Source organism: Aspergillus flavus, chromosome 3, assembly GCF_009017415.1.
Source record: "Aspergillus flavus chromosome 3, complete sequence".
Taxonomy (NCBI): domain Eukaryota; kingdom Fungi; phylum Ascomycota; class Eurotiomycetes; order Eurotiales; family Aspergillaceae; genus Aspergillus; species Aspergillus flavus.
In genome coordinates, this window is record NC_092407.1 from 1170277 (window position 1) to 1189564 (window position 19288).

The 19288-nt window shown below is 47.8% G+C and overlaps 7 protein-coding genes and 1 non-coding gene across 8 annotated transcripts; 3 read left to right on the top strand and 5 right to left on the bottom strand.

Moving 5' to 3' along the window:
- Positions 1-729: 729 nt before the first annotated feature.
- On the top strand, positions 730-1344 carry F9C07_4586 (uncharacterized protein; the record flags this gene model as incomplete). Its single annotated transcript, XM_041285200.1, has 1 exon — positions 730-1344. The coding sequence occupies one exon, from the start codon at positions 730-732 to the stop codon at positions 1342-1344; it is 615 nt and encodes a 204-aa protein (XP_041144247.1).
- A 353-nt stretch (positions 1345-1697) lies between these two features.
- On the bottom strand, positions 1698-3219 carry F9C07_2281651 (pfkB family kinase). Its single transcript, XM_041290638.2, has 3 exons — positions 2988-3219; positions 2733-2927; positions 1698-2605 (listed from the first exon to the last, which is right to left on the bottom strand). Exons 1-3 carry the CDS (start codon positions 3097-3099, stop codon positions 1863-1865), a joined length of 1050 nt encoding a protein of 349 aa, XP_041144248.1. The 5' UTR covers positions 3100-3219; the 3' UTR covers positions 1698-1862.
- Positions 3220-4049: 830 nt separating this feature from the next.
- F9C07_t126 lies at positions 4050-4158 on the bottom strand. The gene has a single exon. It is a non-coding gene; the product is annotated as a tRNA-Ile (tRNA).
- A 786-nt stretch (positions 4159-4944) lies between these two features.
- On the top strand, positions 4945-5516 carry F9C07_4588 (uncharacterized protein; the record flags this gene model as incomplete). The annotated part of the gene is made up of 2 exons (XM_041285201.2): positions 4945-5227; positions 5482-5516. 2 exons carry the CDS (start codon positions 4945-4947, stop codon positions 5514-5516), a joined length of 318 nt encoding a protein of 105 aa, XP_041144249.2.
- An 877-nt stretch (positions 5517-6393) lies between these two features.
- afvA (putative NADH oxidase) lies at positions 6394-7635 on the bottom strand (the record flags this gene model as incomplete). The annotated part of the gene is made up of 1 exon (XM_041285207.1): positions 6394-7635. The coding sequence occupies one exon, from the start codon at positions 7633-7635 to the stop codon at positions 6394-6396; it is 1242 nt and encodes a 413-aa protein (XP_041144250.1).
- A 310-nt stretch (positions 7636-7945) lies between these two features.
- Positions 7946-15504, bottom strand: afvB. Its single transcript, XM_041290639.2, has 4 exons — positions 14145-15504; positions 13777-14077; positions 10303-13728; positions 7946-10239 (listed from the first exon to the last, which is right to left on the bottom strand). Exons 1-4 carry the CDS (start codon positions 14438-14440, stop codon positions 8995-8997), a joined length of 5268 nt encoding a protein of 1755 aa, XP_041144251.1. The 5' UTR covers positions 14441-15504; the 3' UTR covers positions 7946-8994.
- Positions 15505-15821: 317 nt separating this feature from the next.
- afvC (putative O-methyltransferase) lies at positions 15822-17583 on the top strand. Its single transcript, XM_041290632.2, has 5 exons — positions 15822-16221; positions 16280-16406; positions 16461-16575; positions 16635-17083; positions 17148-17583. Exons 1-5 carry the CDS (start codon positions 15991-15993, stop codon positions 17456-17458), a joined length of 1233 nt encoding a protein of 410 aa, XP_041144252.1. The 5' UTR covers positions 15822-15990; the 3' UTR covers positions 17459-17583.
- Positions 17584-17864: 281 nt separating this feature from the next.
- On the bottom strand, positions 17865-19208 carry afvD (UbiE/COQ5 family methyltransferase). The gene is made up of 4 exons (XM_041290651.2): positions 18723-19208; positions 18618-18656; positions 18498-18554; positions 17865-18427 (listed from the first exon to the last, which is right to left on the bottom strand). The coding sequence occupies exons 1-4, from the start codon at positions 19114-19116 to the stop codon at positions 18042-18044; spliced, it is 876 nt and encodes a 291-aa protein (XP_041144253.1). The 5' UTR covers positions 19117-19208; the 3' UTR covers positions 17865-18041.
- Positions 19209-19288: the final 80 nt, after the last annotated feature.

Sequence of the window (19288 nt, forward strand, 5' to 3'; positions counted from 1 at the left end):
GGTATAAAGGGTGAACAGGGCCCGGCCCCTGTAAGTCTCCTGCTCTTCTGGAGCAAATCCACCGTCACTCCTGTTCCCTAGTGCAGAGCAGAGCTGATATCTTACAGGGCACGCAATCACCGGCACTGGATTAACTATCTTACGAGGATAGCTAAGTTCCAGTCAAATCAGTTTAATGTTTCCTTTTCAAAGTTCCCTATAGTACTATCAATATTAAATCTTTTAGAGAACCATTTGAACAGCTCTGTAGAGTAGCAGTCTATAAGTCTATCATCTATGAGAAGACTTCATGACTACAGTATATGATATATTGATCGCAAATCTTGGATGTATGCTAGTGCTAACAAAAGAGCCATAGACAAGATAATCGTCGTTGACGATGGTTACCTGACTTGCTTTGGTCTGGATCCTTTTACAATAGAGGAGGAAACTCCTTGCCGTTGGGACGGTCAAAAGGGTAATAGTTCAACTCCCACTGAATGAGACTGAGGCCCTCCCACGACGGCAGGTTGAATACGAGTTATCCTTAGCATGAGTCAACCTTCTGCCCCACGGATATTAATCAATTGACTCATTTCCCGCAAAAGCACTTTCCCGTTTTTTTGTTAAAATAGTGAACAAATCTTTCAAGGGAAGTCGACAAGGCTACCTGATACTAATCATTCTCAGTTGTCTCCCACAAACGAACATCGCAAATATCACCCACCGTGACACGTAAATAAAGACACAATGGCTACGAATAACGCAAACCTCCAACCCTTCCGAGCGATCCGAGCACAATCCACCCAATCCACGATCACAGTATACCAAGCCTTCTCCCCCGAAATCGCCGAACCCGCGCTGAGAGCCCAGAAATTTGTCCCCCCATTCTCCCGCACGCGCATGACCTGGATCAAGCCCTCATTCCTCTGGATGGCCTACCGCTGCGGCTGGGCCACCAAACCGAAGCAAGAACGTGTTTTGGCGATCGAGATAACCCGCGAGGGCTTCGAATGGGCCCTGAGAAGATCCTGCCTCAGTCATGTCCCCGGTAGCCGGGACCAAGACCAAGAGAAATGGCGTCAGCGTCTCCGCGAGAGTCCTGTCCGTGTACAGTGGGATCCGGAGCGAGACCTGTGGCATCGGCCACTGGGGTATCGGTCTATTCAGATTGGGCTCAGTGGGGAGGCTGTTGAGCGATATGTCGATGAGTGGATCGTTTCGATCACAGACGTGACGGGTCTTATGGGGGATGTCAAGAGGGCACTGGATAAGGCGGATGTCGAAGGGGCGGAAGGCCTTCTTCCGGTTGAATCTGTGTATCCTCTGTCGGAGGAGCTGCGGGACATATTGCATGCGACATAGGGCAGGATCGGGTGTTTGGTTTTTCTTCCGCTGGGTGTACTCGTAGTTATTGGCATTTTTTTGGCGGTGTCGTTGGGCGTGCATGAAATCGCGATTTGAAGATATTGTCATCACTAGCAGGTCGATCTGGAGGCTTCGTTGTTGGTGACAATAAGCTTGCTCAGTCCGCCTGTTTGCATTTACGACTTGAAGAAGAAAGTTATAAGATGTAGTATTACGCCCTTTTTGGCGAGAATCCCAACTTTCCAATCCTAGCGGACAGAAGTAATAGATTACAGAGCAAAAAAAGAACGGAGACAAATATAACCCTAAAGGTAAATTCCAGAAAAAGTTTTACAATCGTAGAAAGAGGCTACACGTTGTATTTAGATAAAGCCATGGGCGTTGCTAAAATCAAATGTATACTAAATTCGTGAGCTTCCATGTGACACAACAGCTGCATCCGCCCGAGCTTTTACACTACACTAGTCTGCACTATACCAACCACTTGACGCCGCAAAAGGCCTTCTATGATGAAATTAACGATGGATATCAGGCAGCCCAATAGTTTTCCGATACTCATGCAATCTCGAGAACACGTTGGTCCCGTTCCACAGTTCCTCCTCTCCATCGTTGCTCCTCTCCGGCATTCCCACTTGCTCCAACGCAAAGGAAGCTCCAACGGAGCCATAACAAGCTGCCTCAACAATACTGCCCGTCTGGAGATACCCCGCAGCAAATGCCCCAAGGAATGTATTACCAGCGCCAGTGGGATCGACTACCTTAGCGTCTGGTTTATCTCCTGGTCCATATCGATAGAACGGTGGTAGCCAGATAGGAGAGATATCGCCAGCTATGATGAAACAACCATGCTCACCTGCTCGGACAATCACCGTACCCTTTCCGTTCGGCCCCACGCCGCTGTCCAAGAACCGCAGTGCCTGAGATTCAATCTTATGAATGTCTGCAACGACTGGCCGCGATTGCCCAAATAGCGCGGCCAGTTCTAGGTGATTTGGAGAGAACACATCAACCATACATGCGGCGTCTAGACAACTTTGCAAATTATCCGCCGTACACGAGAATGGGGCAGGTTCCCAAATAATGAAGGGGCGTTCTGACTCGCCTGCGTTCTGCCTAAGTGCAATAAGGCTGGAGACACGGGACATAATATGTTGAGGAGTTTCAAGATAATGATATGTCCGGGATTTCAGGAGTGGTGTGTTCTTCAGACTGCTATCCTGAATTGCGAGGATGGGCGTTGTGTATTTGAATTCCTTGGCTAGAAGACTTGTTAGCTAGAGTCATCTATGTCGTAGACAAAACATCTACTAAGTTAATGATGAGAAGTGTCTGTCGGCAGTAGGGGAGGGGTTCAATCAATTTTAGTGAAGAAAGGTATGTCGCACGTCCAAATGTAGTATCTTTGTATTCAAGTAGACCTCTAGTTGAAGGTTCGTCGGATTCTCTTTCTATGACCAATGTCACATCCCAGCTTTGCAATCGGTCTTCGATGGGTTTCGGAAAGTCATTTCCAACATGAATCATCCAGCCTAAGGAATGGCTTCGTGGATGAGGAAGAAACAGCCGGGCACCGAGCGTAGCTACGAATACCATCTCACATTAATAACTGACTAGTATGAGGTGCAAAGCAGGAAACCCACCGTAAGCGCCAGAACCACCAAGGATATCAGTTAGTGGGTTCTTATGGGGAAGGCGGATCTCGTCGAGTACCACTAAGCCAAGGCTTGTGAAGGAGATGTCATGTATGTTCATTATGTCCGACGATCTAGACTATCTGTGTGGAAAAAGCAAAAAAATGGGAAAGCAGTATAACTAAATTTAGCAATGTAATGATTTATGTATCATTTTAGAACATCTGTTTGGGAAATGTGGATCAGATTAATGATGATGGTCAATGTAGATAAATAACCGGAAAATAGTCTCTGTGCCATTCCGCTTTCCTACTTGAGCCCTTTACCGGCAGAATCCAGCGTAGGAAATGGAAACGATTAGGGTTAGAGAAAGTCCAATGAAGACACTGGTGTCCACTAACCATGCTCCAAAGAATATTAGTAAGAGGATCAAATTGGTGCTTGATTTATATCAAAGAGAGCACAGAACCGAGGCTAGTTTAGATCTACGATCAACATTTCTCCGAGCCCTAAAGGTGCTGGGGTGGTTATATATAATGGCTGTACTATATTAGTATTCTCAAACTCTCAAATACTGTACTCTGTTGCACAACTCTCTGCATGTTAGCTTTTCTGTTTTATTAGTCTATAAGTAATACCGAGGTATTGGAAACCATAACAGTATCTTCTGACTGAGATGTTATGTAACTGTATTCTAATCGGGGTGAACCTGTCTATGCATAGAGAGTGCAATGGGGGTGCAAAGAGATGCGATCTTATCTAACTCTATCGAGCGAGGCACTTAAACAACTATTGTATACTTTGAATGACTTTGTTTTGCTATCTTATTTATGGAAAAAGAAGGAAAAGAAAGTTGACGGATTACTATAGACGTCATTGTTCAGAGCCATTCCAGCATCAACAGTCGAGGGTTTCTAGCCACATAGCTAATGAGCACCACTGCCGGAATTGAAACATGAGCTGGAAATTACAATGGTGAAATATAATCACAACGCGACGAGGAAAATGAAAAGAAAAACAAGTATAGCGCATACGGTAGTAGGGAGTGCCAAACGAAGAAAACAAAAAAAGTGCTCCCAGGCGGGATCGAACCGTCGACCTCCAAGAGACGCATACAACCTAGTACATTGTACAATGGTCATATAAGCTTGATGCTCTAAACCAACTGAGCTATGGGAGCGGGTTTTGGTACAAGTTTTATTTTCAGCCTATAACATCGCAAAAGTCAGTCACGGCACCTCGTGATTGTGCTCATAATATCTTCCACCCGATAGCCTTGTGTTGCGGGTTCATTGCCCAGCCCCCCTTCGTATCTAATGTTTTCTTGGCTCTTTCAAGCAATTCTGCATGCTTCCGTCTTGGCACCTATCTCTTTGTTTTGGTGGCGCCTATCCCCCGCCTGTTGTCGGCCTGGCGCTCAGCCATCGCTGTTGTAGATCCCTACTATTTGTCTATCTAGTTCGTATTGGTACCTCACTACCTTGTGCAACTGGTGTGACTATTTCCTTGGCTCTCCTGGGCCTTTTGTGTTCTGATGCGGACACTAGTACGTTGTTCACCCTGCCTGTCTAAGGCTTTATGAGGTCCATTCGCAAGCTCGTGTGCCGCTCCGGATACCCCGAGTTTTTTAAGCGAGCTCAAATCTCCCTTGAACTTTAATTTTCTTTGTCATTAATGTTAAGTGCTCCTCGAGTGACTATGCCAGTTTTTGGAAGCAAGAGGAAGTCCTCTGGTCGGATGTCACCGTCCCCGGGGTTGTCAATGACGGGTTGCGTACGGTCTATCCAGTGTAATGATTGGGGGAAGAGGTCAGAGGGCAAGTAGTTCACGAACATCTTACGGAATTCGTGGAACATCTCTGCAGCTAGCCGAGATTCCGCAGCATGAGTGTGATCTAGAACCCTCCTGGGGGATGATCATTGATTCTATTTGTCACTAGGGCTGATTCGCTACACGGACCCTTAGTATGCCCCGGATTACAAGGAACGACCCTGTTATTAGTGTGACTGCATTGGAAGCTTGGACGACGGGCGTAGATGCTCTTAAAGCTGCGGTTGATGTCACCATTGAAAGTGGCAAAAGGACGCTGTCTTTCAACGCCACGGCTGGGAGTACCATGAACGGCGTCTTTGACCCAATCGACAAGATATGGGCAATGTCTGGAAGGCAAACGACTGGCTCCATGTTGATGCCTGTTGGGGAGGAATGGGTTGCAATTTCTGACAATCCGAGACATCCGAACAGAGGAAGTGAGCTTACTGACAGTATCGCCTTCACTCCTTCCAAAACTGGAGAGTGTACCACTCGTTTATGCATTTCTGCTAGTAAACGAACTGTGGAACTTCTGGCTGGCCAATAAACTCAACGTTCAAGACTTGTCCCATGACATGACTGCTGTACATCTGAAACGACACCCCCGAGCCAGTGGAAATAATTTCGGAAATGACGGAAGTCCTCCAGGCTCTTGGATGAAGCCCCTGCAGTGGCTGATATGTGAGACCAGGTCTCGCTGACGGTACGGGGTTCTCCGCGGCCTGATGCAACTAAACCACCCCTGCACTGGATATACTATGGAACTAAAGATATCACCTAAGAGGTCTAGCAAAGTGTTGACAGCTCGCAGTATATGACCATTCTAGTCAAAGATCATCTATACATAGACTTGTTCCGAGACATCAAGAGTGTCCTCACCCAAGTTTACTTCAGATTTTAGTGGTGGCCGAAGGGGAAAAATTTGGGGCTTCCGATAGAGCTCCTGGAGTAGCGCCCACAGCCACAACACTCATGTACTCTACGAGCACCTCACCAGGCACGGATGGAAGACGCCTACGCGCGGAAGCCAAAGGGGAAGTTCATTCGGATCGCATGTAGTCGATTCACTACAGGATGAGGAGTTGAAGCGGTAGTTTAGTTGTAGGTGCGGTTAAGAGAGCCTGGAATTGTACTATTATCTTTTGTAGAGACAAGAAATAGACCAAAGTACCTCAAAGTGAAATTAGCTCACCAATGCCCTGTAGGCTCTGCGGGGAACCTATCCTATGCAGCTACTCATATCACCTACTAGAACGTAAGATAGTGATGTACAGGCCAAGGATAAACCAGCTTCCGAATTGTTTACTAATTTCATAGTGCTTTATTGGCGAATACAATGAACTAATTTAATGACAATAGACACATAGAAATTCTACTGCACTAAATAATCCACTGGCTATGTATGAGCATGGTTAGTCTTAGGTACGATATCCTTGGTGTTGGCTATTTTGTGTACATTGACTCGAGTCTCTGATCAATCCATATAGCTGTTATTTGCCTTTGATTCTTGTCTCGAGGGTTCGTGCTTGTTGGTTTAGACACATGAAGAATGGTTTGAATGACCTGATCTAAAGCATCTATTTTCTAACAATTACTGACAGATTTATAACGAGCTTTTCTTTGCCTTCTTTCCCCGACCCTCAAAGCTCCAGTCGATCTGTGTAGCCATCCGCACCTTCACACCTAGCTCGTTAGCGAACGCGCGAACCAGGCCAGGATTTTGCTGGAACCAGCGTCCAGCCTGTACTGCATCAATACCAGACTGTACCACCTCCTCGGCCAGAGCCCCCGTCTTGATTCCACCAACAGCCGATATCAATAGCTTCTCGCCCACAGCTTTCTTGATTTCTTGAGCGAAATGAACCTGATAGCCCGGGCCGGACCGAATCGCGATTGCGGATTTCGCATGGATACCACCTGAGCTAACATCCACCAGGTCGACGCCGCGGTCAGCCAACAGCAGAGCGAGCCGAATCGACTGAGCAACCGTCCAGCTCTCAGGAAACTCTTTTGTCAAGTTATCGTCAAACTCGAACCAATCAGTGGCACTAATCCGGACCAAGAGCGGCATAGCGGTCGGGATAACTGCGCGAACCTCCTCACAGATCTCCAGAAGTATTCTGACCCTGTTTTCAAAGCTACCTCCATACTTATCTGTTCGTCGATTACTAACAGGACTCAAAAACTGATGCAGAAGATACCCATGCGCGGCGTGAATCTCAATCGCATCAAAATTCGCCCTGACGGCCCTTTTCGCAGCCTCCGCCCAATCTTTCTTCAACACCCCGATATCCTCCCCGGTCAGAACCTTAGGAACGGCATTGATGCCCTCCTCTTGAGGAATTGCCGACGGCGCAACGATATCATCTGGCCAACCCCCAACCTCCTTGACAGCCATCGCATTACCGCTCAACCAAGGCGCAACGGCACTGGCCTTGCGCCCTGCGTGGGCCAACTGAATGCCAATCTTCTGACTTTGGCTGTGGGCAAACTCAGTGATGCGCTTTAGGGGCTCGATATGACCATCGTCGTAAAGACCAAGGTCTTGTGGCGTGATGCGACCCACTTTCTGCACGGCCGTGGCCTCCATGATGGCGAGCCCTGGGCCGCGCTGGACGATGCCGCCAATGTGGGTCAAGTGCCAGTCATTGGCGTATCCATCTTTGGCGGAGTACTGGCAGAGCGGTGCGAGGAATAGACGGTTGGGAAAGGTTACCCCGCGGATGGTGAGGGGGCTGAAGAGCTTGGTTGATCCTTCGACTTGCGTGCCTGCTGGCGGCACTTGCGCTGGGGTGTAGTAGGAGATGCCCTCGGCGGCGATGTTGTCGATGATATCCTGCGTCATGTTTGGATAGAATGCAATGTGGGGATTGGACAGACTGGTATGGGCTATACGGCTGAACCTGTAGACAAGAAGCCTACATAAGAGTAATATATAGATCCAATGCTGACAAATTGAGAATTAGTAACATGAAGCATCCACCACCGCAATATCCAACACATGATTGGCGCAGCCCTAGTTCATGTCCGGTTTAGGTTGATCGCTTCATTAGCTAGAACCTAGGAGCCAATCAGAGTAACGACAAGATCAAAATCCATGTTGCTTATTATCTTTCCCTGTCGGCGTCTGATTGCGTGATATTTGTCTGATGTAACTGATCCTGCTTTTTGATAGAATCAGCATTGCTCTCGACCTGGGGTACTTTGAAAAAGGAAATAACCATCGTACCTGTCAATATTATCACACTCTCACCAGACTATAACACCAAGAAAAAATGAGACTCTGGTAAAGCCACACTCTATTGGTTTGATACATGGCGTAACCGGTATCTAATCCTCGACTTTGTCGATATAACTATTCGTGAATGAGTATACGGTATCTTCGAGTTCTCTTATGGAAGGCTCATACTAATGCACGCGGTCTAGTGCTTAATATGAGGGCGAACAGCGATAAGCGCAAAATATACAATCTTCCTGATATCTGATCTCACAAAAGGGCGTTAAACACTCTCCATAGATGTTTGACTCTTGCGCTCCGCATGGCACTTCCCATAACAGATCTCAACAGATGTTCTGAGTGAGGACTAAAAGAATGCTTACGGATATGTAGCCTTGGAAAATTGCCTATCAAGGTCACGAGTTAGTGCCGACGTGCCCCAGAACGTGCTGTCTATCACGCGTGGCCCGAGGTCAATACCAGGTATACGCGCAGTGACCGTATAGACATGGTATCCTCCATGGATTATGTCGTGCTTATTCTGAGTATCGTTCTGATTGTACACATTCTATGCTTACAGAGTGTAAGGACTTATTGTTCTGCTAAGGTATGAAGTGAAATGTGACATTTTGGATATCTGAATATATGGTTTGTCTTTAAGATCCAAGTAGCTGGTACGTAATTCTTCATATATTGTAAACTCAGCTCTTCAAGGAAGTCTCAAGGACTGATCATTATCTATATGGAGGTTTACAGCGACTTGAGAATGTTATAGAGGACCTGTCCAATAGATATCTAGGATGTTAGAAGTGGGATCGATTCACTGAAACAAGGGAGAGGCTCAAAGATGAAGAATGTATTCACGCCTCGTTTTTCCGTCAACAGGGTGATTGTTAATCGTCTGCCTTGTCGTAATATGTAAGACAACTATCACTCAACTATATCAGAGCTACCTTATCATAAACCAAGCCTCATCGGAAACACATCTCAGCGCAAAGTCATCTGGTTACCCTCGAGATACGCCTTCAAATCACAAACGTTCGGAGTTTCCAGGAAAAAAGAGCCTTGCAAATCAATGTTTAGCTCAAGAGCAAACTTCTCCACAAGCACCAGCGAAAGAAGAGAATCAACCCCAACTGCAGAAAATTCAGTTTCATCTGTCAGAGCGTCCGGCTCTACCCCGGTCTCGGATGCGATTAGAGCTATAGCGTCGCGGACAAGCTGGCTGTTGGCGTTGGGCCAGGATCCCGAGATTGGGGCTTTGTTCTCGTTCTCAGGGGTAGCTAGCGACGTGTTGTCTGACTCATCTTGCTGTGACGGAGTGGACTCTGTAGTTTTGGCTGAACTTGTGTGCTGTGGTGTTGAAGGAAGTGCAGTTGAAGGTTCTTGTTGAGCCATTTGCCCATACTGGCTGTCCGGGGGGTCAAAGAACCGACTCATGAGAATGCGAGGTAATGGGCGAAGCGTCATCTCGCGGACCCTTCCGATCACACGGTTTCCATGCAATATGTATACGTCGCCGGAAAAGAACCCCGAATTGTCGTTGGCGGGATTCATCTTGACGTATGATCGATACAGTTCTCCGGCCATCAGTGAGTCAGAGAACCGCATGGATTCCCAGCCCTCCATGATATAAATCGTGTTGGTGTGGTCCATGGCTGGTCCAGCGTTCAAAATAAGTCCCCCGACATGGGTAATGGGGTCAATGTGATGAGGAGGTGCCGTCCACCGGCTATCTTGACTAGGTGACAGGATGACATCTGCAACTGCTTCCAGGCCGTACATGACAGCCGATTGGATACCACGGTAATGCTCGGCGTAATCGACAACGTTTTTGAAGAGGGTGTACACCAAGTCCTTTGACACGCGGCTTGCTAGCCCTTGGTCTGCTAACTGATGCAGCGCTTCAATACGGCTTGTCAGTAGGTAGGAATACGCAGCCCATTCGTCTCGCCATGAGTGGGAATCTCCACATGTTACGACGCCAATGGCTAGTTCCTCCTCATTCATCTCATCGTCGAGCACTCGATGCAGTGAGAGCGGCATCGAAGAGCACATAGGGTCTGCTTGCATGCGCATTCGCACGTACTGGGGCTTAGACCTATCCTTCCGGGGGATTAGGCCTTGGAAGACCCGTACTTTACCAAAATCCATCGCCGAGAGCTCTGTTCCTGATTTTAGCCTGGAGTACATATACCTCGCCATGATAAGAGCGATGTCGGTGTAAGCGAACTGGGAATAAGTGTCAGTGAAAGGAACGTTTGTCGACTAGCCGGCATCAAGTATGCCACTTACCACCGAGACGAGTGGTCGACCACTCATTTGGTGTCCAGAAGCGACAGCATGAAATTCATCGTCAGTCACATTTGACTGGATGACGACGGTCCCACCATCTTTCCCGAATGATTCTTCCAGAATGTGATGCACGAGGGCGGTACGCAAAGGCGGCGGAGCAGGAGCAGGAGACCTCTCATATCCAGTCCTAGACCGTTTATCTTTCAGCAATAGCCAATCTCCATTATGCTGAATCCAATGGTTCTTCAGGTTCCATTGGTACGGAGGCAGATTTAGCAGGCGCAGCTGTGATTCAAATGGCTTATACCAAGTGTTCCAGTCAAGGTGAACGCCCGCGCTGTGCAAGGCTGACATACTGGCAGCTAACGTATGCCAATTGCTTTCATCAGATCTTAAGCTGGGTGCCACAACCTCAAGATTCGGGATGTTTGCGCGCATGGCACCGGTGTAAGTCTGATGCACTCCGATCTCAACCCAGACAGTCTTGGAATCCACTAGCCCTATCTCTTGAGCTTTTGTCATTGCATCGGAAAATTGTACAGTACCCCTCGTGCTATCACGTAGATATGAAGGTGGGAATGATTTGTTGTCGAATACAACGTCACTCAAAAGAGGAGATATGAGTGCTGTTTTGAGATTCCGGAAGATGACCGAATGGGCAATCTTATTATACGGTTCCAAGATGGGCTCAATTTGAGAAGAATGGAATGCGAAGGGCACATTCAACTTCGCAACTCGGTATCCCTGCGATACCAGAGTCTGTTGGATGTCATTGATGTCTTCAACGGATGCGGCGAGGGTCACATCGCGAGGCCCATTGATACATGCGAATTCATACGCATTGTTCCGCACTGTGTGACGAATTTCACCGATGGTCGCCTTGACAGCTAGCATCGAGTGACTGTTGATAGTACACAACTCCTGCATCAACCGGGCTCGTTGCCCAACGAGATAGATAACATCACTGGCTGATAAGGTCCCAGCAGCGTAGAGTGCAGCGTATTCGCCAAGGCTCGCTCCTACTACAACATTCGGTATCACTCCGAGGCTTCTCCATAAGCGGCACAGGGCGATCTGCACACATACTGTCACTAGCTGTGCCATGAACGGACTGATCTCTAGTATATCTGAGCTTCTACTTGTGATTGCTGGGAGGATGGAGTCAAAACCGTGGGACGTGCATATCTCGTCTAAACGCTGGATTTCGTTCCTGTAGGGCGGGTATTCTTGGAACAGTTGGCGCCCAACACCTTGGGAAAAGCTACCTTGGCCCGAGAAGACAAAGCCGATAGTTGGAGCTTTCTGGATTGCACATTGAGTCTCGGCGATAGATATATGTTGTTCAAGTGATTTAACTATCTCCTGGATCGAGGCCCCATGCACCACTATGCGATACTTGTGATGCATACGACGCGCAGTGGTGGTGTACGCAAGGCTTGCAAGATCTACAAATGGATCCATTTTAAGAAAGCCCAGCAGCCCTTCCAGGTTTCGTATTAGAGACACTGTGCTCTTTGCTGACACAGTAACGACGAATCTCGTTTGAGGACATCCTTTAGGGTCTGGCCTAGCCGGGGGCTCTTCCAGGAGAAGACTGGTATTTCCCCCAGCTGCGCTGAAATTGTTGACCATAATATACCTTTTGCGACCGGGTAAACGCGGCCAAGGAATGATCTTTTTGGGGATATGTACATTGAGTTGTCGAAGATCTGGAAACTTAGAATTCAAGGTGGTTCTGAGGCATACTTGGGGTGGAATCTCGTTGTGCTTGAAAATCAAGAGCGCCTTGATCAGCGCTGTAATGCCGGCAGCCGCCTCTCCATGGCCTACATTGGCTTTGACTGATGAAATGCGCAATGGCTGTGACCGGCGAGGCACAGCTGGACTGAACACCTTTGTAACTGACTCGATCTCGGCGGCGTCGCCCGCCTGCGTGCCTGTGCCGTGCATCTCGACTAGGTCTACGTCTTGTGGACGAACCCCAGCCTGCATCAAAGTCGAGCGGTAAAGGTTAGCCTGGGTAGGAGCATGTGGATGGGTTATCGAAATCGCGTTGGAGGAATGGTTGGTTGCGCTACCTAAGATCAATCCCAGAATATTATCGTTATCTTGCTGAGCATCGGACAATCGCTTGAGTATGATAGAACCTATTCCATCTCCTCGACAATAGCCATCTGCAGCATCGTCGAAGACCTGGCAATTCCCGGTTTTAGACAGAAAGAAACCTTTGCTGAGACCCGCAAAGCTGTCTGACCCCGTGAGGATATTCAATCCTCCTGCGACTACCATATCTGCCTCGCCACGCGAGAGTACCGAGCAGGCAATTTGAACGGCAGCTAAGCTCGCTGAGCATGCGGTGTCAATATTGAAGCTGGGTCCTGAGAATTTAAAGAAGTAACTGATTCTCCCTGGTGCAAAGGCACGATAGTTCCCGGGAATAAAATACATGTCGATATCCTGTCCGGCGTTGCACTCACGATAGTCATCAGAGCACTGGCCATAAATCGTACCCACTCGTTCCCGTCTGGTAGATCGAGTGCGATCAGGGACATAGCCTGACTGCTCAAGAGCTTCATAGGCCGTAAGAAGTGCAAGGCGATGAGTGGGATCGGTTTGTCCTGCTTCACGAGGAGACATGTCGAAGAAGCCGGCGTCGAAGAGTCCTGGCTGGTCCACAAAGCAACCAAACGGAGTATGGCTGGTATTGCGCTGCTTGCCTGTAATGTCTGTATGGCTATCAACATCGTATCGGTCTGCTGGGACCTTTCGATGAACATCGCGCCCTTCCCTAAGCAGCTCCCAAAGCAGCTCTAAGTCGTCAGCCCCTCCGGGCAACCTGCAAGACATGCCAATCACTGCAATCTTTTCGTGGGCACCGTGTGGACTAATGTGAGTATCGTCGAATATCCACTCTCCAAGATCTACAACATAGGCGGAACAACCAGGGTGACTCTTCTGGATTGCAGACACTAAGCCATCCACGACAGGAGAAGGTCTGAGTATCTCAACTTGCAGTTTCATGTCCTTCTCCAATAATGGCGACGACGCTGTGATGGCATTGACCACATCACCCCAGCGAATGATGCTTGTTAACAGAATATACGTGGCGGATTCAAATAGCTCTAATACCGTATCCGCTTTCAAGGGGTTGCCATCAGCCATGGAAAGAAGATAGGCGGCATGGGAGAGATCACGAGATAAAACCTTCGCACGGCATTTCTTTACAGCCCACGAACTGTGGCTGTGGTCGTATAGGTGTGGTGCATGGCAGGGCCCACCATATACAGGCAACGGAGCATGGGCTGCTGATTGCACCTTTCCTGAAGTGCTAAAGAATTTCCGTAGCCTTGACGGTGGACCGTTTATGAAGACACTACCGTCAGGCTCAACTACACTGATGTAGATTGAACTGGGTTGTGGAGTATCCTATGTGACAGTTAGCTTCACCCCTATCTGTGTCTTGGTCTTGCTCACTGTGGATGAGTTGTACTCGTCGATGCCTTCTCGTACAGCTACCTCACCCATACCTTTCACAATGCTTGTCCAACTCTCAAGAGCCCCATCAAGGCTTTGCGGCTCAAGGTCCTGAGATCTCTGATATATCAGAAGACCAGTCCTCATTGCCATGCGCACCACCTCCGCCACCGTGACTGGCACGCTACATAAAGAGGGAGACGCTACGATCGCGGTGGCGGCCAAGAATCCCAGCCCAAGCCCAGTAAATAATGATGTATCTCGGCGGAAAACGAACTCATCTGGCCGACTCTCATAATGCCTAATCAATATTAGTACGGTTTCATGTTGCTTCATCGCAGAAACTCTCCATTAGGAAAACGACTCACCCGACAAAGAGGCATACCGGCATAAGAACTAAAAAGACACACTCGAATGTTCCTGACAGGGGCCCCTGATGCCAATTGAAGCTCTCCGCAAGATCGAGGATGGATTGGAACGGGGGCAACAGACTTCTCAATTCGGCAGGAAGCTCAGCGATTTCCTCTCGCACGACGTCTGTAACCTCCTCTAGCACTCGCGCCAAGATCACATGGTTTGGGCACTTTGAATGCAAACGCAAGCGTCGGAACAGATCCGCGAGATCATCTGGAGGAAACTTGTTGCTGAAATGGAAGATCCGCATATTGTTTGGAATAACGACTTCGGAATGGGTTGGTAGTCAAACCTATGCAGCACACAGTACAGCGCTATGCAGCACACAGTACAGCGCTTGCTCAAGTGCAGGTCTCCTTATGACCCTGTCTCGTAATATACTATGTTGCGAGATGTGTCTATACAGACCGTGGACTCACTGTTCCACGAATTAAGGGTCGTTGCGCTGCATCCGCTACTCTGTCTGCAATATTTGGAGTAAGCGATGTTCCTGGGTTACATCTTGCCACCTTTCTGGTCATGCCTTCATCATGAGAGCTACGCCTGTGAGAGTTAAACAATTGATGAAAAGGCAACATAGCGCGACGTATTTCGGCGCTCCAGCGTTAACATTCTCACGTACGTGTCGCACTATCGAACCATCTATCATTTTCCTATTCGAGCAAGTCGCCCTCTCCACGAGACTCTATGTCACGGGCGTTCAGTGAAAGCAACACAACAACCAGCATCAGCCTCCGTTAGCCTTTTCTCAGATGTTGCTCTCATCGATATCGACCTGTGGCCCGTCTCATGCTGAATATAATTGAAGTGGCGCATATCACGAGCAAAAGATGCCAGTGAGATACGATCCAAGTATGCTTCAAGTCATACATCTTAGAAAGCTCAGGGCAATTGTAAATCAGACTAGACGCGTAGAAGCTGGGAGACATAATATCATATCGGTGGATACGTCGGGGGCTCATCAACACGTTTAGAGTTATTGTTTGACGGAAGCCCAGGAAGCAGTGCTATTTGATGCACCGTTTGCCCCGAGAGAAACGTCAGACTAACTTTAGGCTAGATTCGGAACCAGGGTAAGGGTCTTGCAGTCAGAGTAATTTAAGCATGTGTGTGAGAGTCTGGACTCGGCATCTGCGTTGCATATCCGATAACCAATGTACTGATGCAGTGCCCTTTGAAAGTCGAGCCCGGTGGCCGGGCCTTGTGCAACTACTTAGTCCATGTTGCAAAACGGCCCATTGCATCAGAAAAACAACCAAGAATACGAGGGATTGTCCCTTATGCTCTGCGCTCATTGGAAGACGCAGTTTCTAGCCTTTGCAAAAAACCCTTAAAGACCCTTATGAGTTGATAGGGATTCCTAGATATGGTTGCAGTAGCCCTCCCTGCAGGGTTGGTAGTTTAATTCGCCGATGAGGCTGATGGATATGTAACCGGGCTTAGATATGAATTATCGAATGGACTGGATACAGAATACAATCGCCGAGTGTCAGTGAGAGTGGTGACGAGTGGTAGACCAGTAAGGATAGCCAATGTGATTTCGAAAGATATCGACTTACTATGTCACATATGCACCTCAGCAGCCTGCCATGTGAGGCATCGTATGTTGCTGGCTGGCTACTAGAGTGGCCCAAGAAATCTTATGATAAGCATACAGGTATCGTGAAGTAGCAGCTGTTAGAGGTCCAAGCATTTTGTGTATTTAAAAACTCTCTTTCATATTACCTGCCATTACCCCAAACGTAAACTACATTTATCCAACGACTGGATCTATCTCAATTCAAAATAACTGTCGCAATCATGGAAGTTTCTGAAGAGAGAGACCTGTATCTCCATTCTATTACAGCGGCCCTGGAGAGACTCAATTCTGCCGCGAGTGAATGCCAATCAAGACTTCTTAGTGAACACGACGGAAGTATAGAAGACCATAGCGCCAATCAGACGGCGCACGACAATCTCGTACAGGAGGCCTACAAGTTCCTCCAGATAGCGCAGGGCCCAATAGATACTGTTGCCACTTGCTTTGAGAGGGTACGACTACCCCTCTTGTGTTTATTATACCGCCGTGATCGCTAACGCATATTGCCAGACGGCCCATGTAGCATGTGCCCGGTCATTGTTGGAGATGGGGGCATTTGAAGGACTCCCCATTGGGGGCGAGTCCCGGAGTACGAAGGAGCTTGCGGAAGACCTGAGCGTCGATGAAGCTCTGCTAGGTGCGCGACGCACATTTAATCCACAATATTTGCCGCTTAGCTAACTTGAACCAGCCCGATTGATGAGGAACTCTGCTCTCTTTGAAGAGACCGGACCGAATCAATACAGACACACTCCGTTTTCAGAAGCCTACCTCAGACCTGAAATTCGGGCTATGTTTCGCTTTGCGTAAGTGCCTATGTAACTACTACACGCGCTGATGGTAAGCTGATATAGCACTACCTTAGAATGGATGAGCATATGCCAGCTCATCTAAAGATGCATGAATTCTTGAAGAGCAATTCATGGACGGAGCCAACATCCACTAGCAATAATCCGTACACGTATGCTCATGATACGAATGGAAAGAGTATGTGGGAATACCTATCTGAGCGGCCAACAAGGATGGCATCTTTCAATGATGGTATGACATTGCAGGCAATGACCGAGTTGTGGATGATAGACCTCTTCCCCTGGGAAAGTCTATCGGACCAGCAACCTACTCCTACGACAGTGGTCGCAGTGGATATCGGTGGTGGTACTGGGATGGGAATCTCTCGCATTCGGTCTTACTGTTGTAGTCTTCCTGGCAAATTCATTCTTCAGGATCAGGCACATGTGATCCAAAGTGCAGATCCACGTGGCAATGGGATAGAGAAGATGGCATATGACTTCTTTGAGGAGCAACCCATTCGAGGTAAGATACTGTCTCATAAACCTGGAGTTGAGGGGTTCAGGCATAACCATATCTGTCCCTTTAGGAGCTCTTACATATCTTATCCGCCGCTGCCTGCACAATTGGCCTCAGGAGAGTATTATCCAGATCCTGAAGAACGTCGCCGCGGCAATGCAGCCAGAGAAGTCCCGGCTTCTCATTGAGGAAATCATTGTTCCTGATATGAACGCTGGGATTGAGGAAGGATGGATGGATATGATTATGATGAACCTTGGTGCTAAACAGAGAACCTTAAAGGAGTGGGAAGAAGTTCTTGCTTTAGCTGGGTTTGAAGTCAGGAAAATTTATCAGATTCCTGGAAACTGCCACGGTCTCCTTGAGGTGTGGCTGAAGTGATCACATTTGCTTATCAATCTTTCACAAACGCTGGTATTTCCTTTCTAAATGACCATTAGCCTAGTCAGTACCTTGCTTTAGTTACGGTTTGATTATTACAATGTTCAGTACTTGATTGACTAGTATCCACGCGTGATTAAGACGAAGTCCCTTTGATAGAAGAGAAGGTAGAGGGGATTATTGCGAGCCTCACTTCAAACGGTTCAGAGGGTGATGTAGCATGGATAGGTTGCGGCGATATTAATCGTTCTTTAGAATGAGTATGTACCACAGCCACGACAGGAAACAGTATGTATAACGACATGAGGTTGAAGTCTTATTAACAGCTCTGCTGAGGCAAGATGGAATCCGAAGCTTACGGCTCTCCCCAGGGTTGGGGGTCTACCATTGGCGTTACTGTATTGGCTTTGTTGGGCACCTTCGCACATGTATCAGCATTTGAGATAAATAAGTCAAGTAAATACGGTGTCCATGCCACCTAGCTGTACTAGGCCATTTAACTGTGCCCAGAAAGTGAAGATGTAAATACATAACCATGGATACCCACAATTCCTAGGATCCCACATTAAACCTTACACGCAAGTCAATGCTTATGGCCTGTGGCAATGATAGCTTCAGCCTCCATGGACGCCATCCCATCCCTCCCATATTTCCCTTCAACGTAACGATGAACGGCCATTGGTAACTCAGACTCATACTGATCTCGCTGATCCTGCGTCCAGAAAATGTTGACGATAGTGGGGATAAGGATGGTGCAGCTTTCAACAAACTGGTTCACCGGGACTAAATATTCCTTTATCACCTTTCTGACTTTGATGTCATTAAACCCAGCTTGCTCGAACTTAGCACGGACAGAAGCCTCCTCGTCCCAGCCGACATTGTATACCCCATGAATCTCTTTCTCTGACGGCGCTGGAAGATCTCCGGATAAGTTGGTAATGGCCGCACTAAGCGTGCAGACCCAGATGGCTTTGGTCGTACATCTCCCATATTAGCATCTATGGGTAAGTAAATATAGAGTTGGATTCAGTGGACTTACTGCTCTTCCACGTAGAAATTGCTAAGATGCCACCTGGTTGAAGTATTCTGACGCATTCTAATATATTTTGTTAGTAAAATAATCCCTCTCACCGTCAACAGAAACAAACCACGGGGCTACCTTTCATAGCAGACTTATCGTCAGGGAAGAGATTAAAAGCTAACATTTCATTAGCAATTACTCTGATAATATCCCTCCACTTATCCAATTCCATGCTCTACTTACCAAAGGCCGTGAATATATGAGTAAAGTGTGCACTCGGCAGACGAGTGTCTTGTGCATTTACGATCTTCACTTCAGCATTATGCCATTCTTCCTGGAGCATTTTCTGTCTGGTATAATGGAGCATATCCTCTGACTTATCACCACAGGTCAAATGCCAGTTAGCTTTCTTGTCGTTGCCGATAGTATGATGAAGGACGCTTGAGACGGCGCCCGTTCCACAGGCATTGTCAAGGACTACCAAAGGCTCTTGACTAGACCAAGGCAAGCCTGATTGTGAAATCAGCTCTTTGGCAAAGAGCTCCGTAATCTTGCCGCCCAATTCGTACAGGGCGGCAAAGCGCTTGTCATGAATATTAAGGGAGGCGGATGAACCTGAAGTCAGACTTTCTTGCATGGTCGATTTACTGCTATTTGGTTGGGAGTGTCACAAACTCAAGAGGAAAGAATGATCCGAGGAGCAGTCTATCGCGTGGTAGAAGATGAATGCTATTTCTCACCCAGAGGAATAATTTATAGGTCCATCTCTACTAGCCAAGCAGGCCATTTCTCTTCGTACGAGGTTCAGT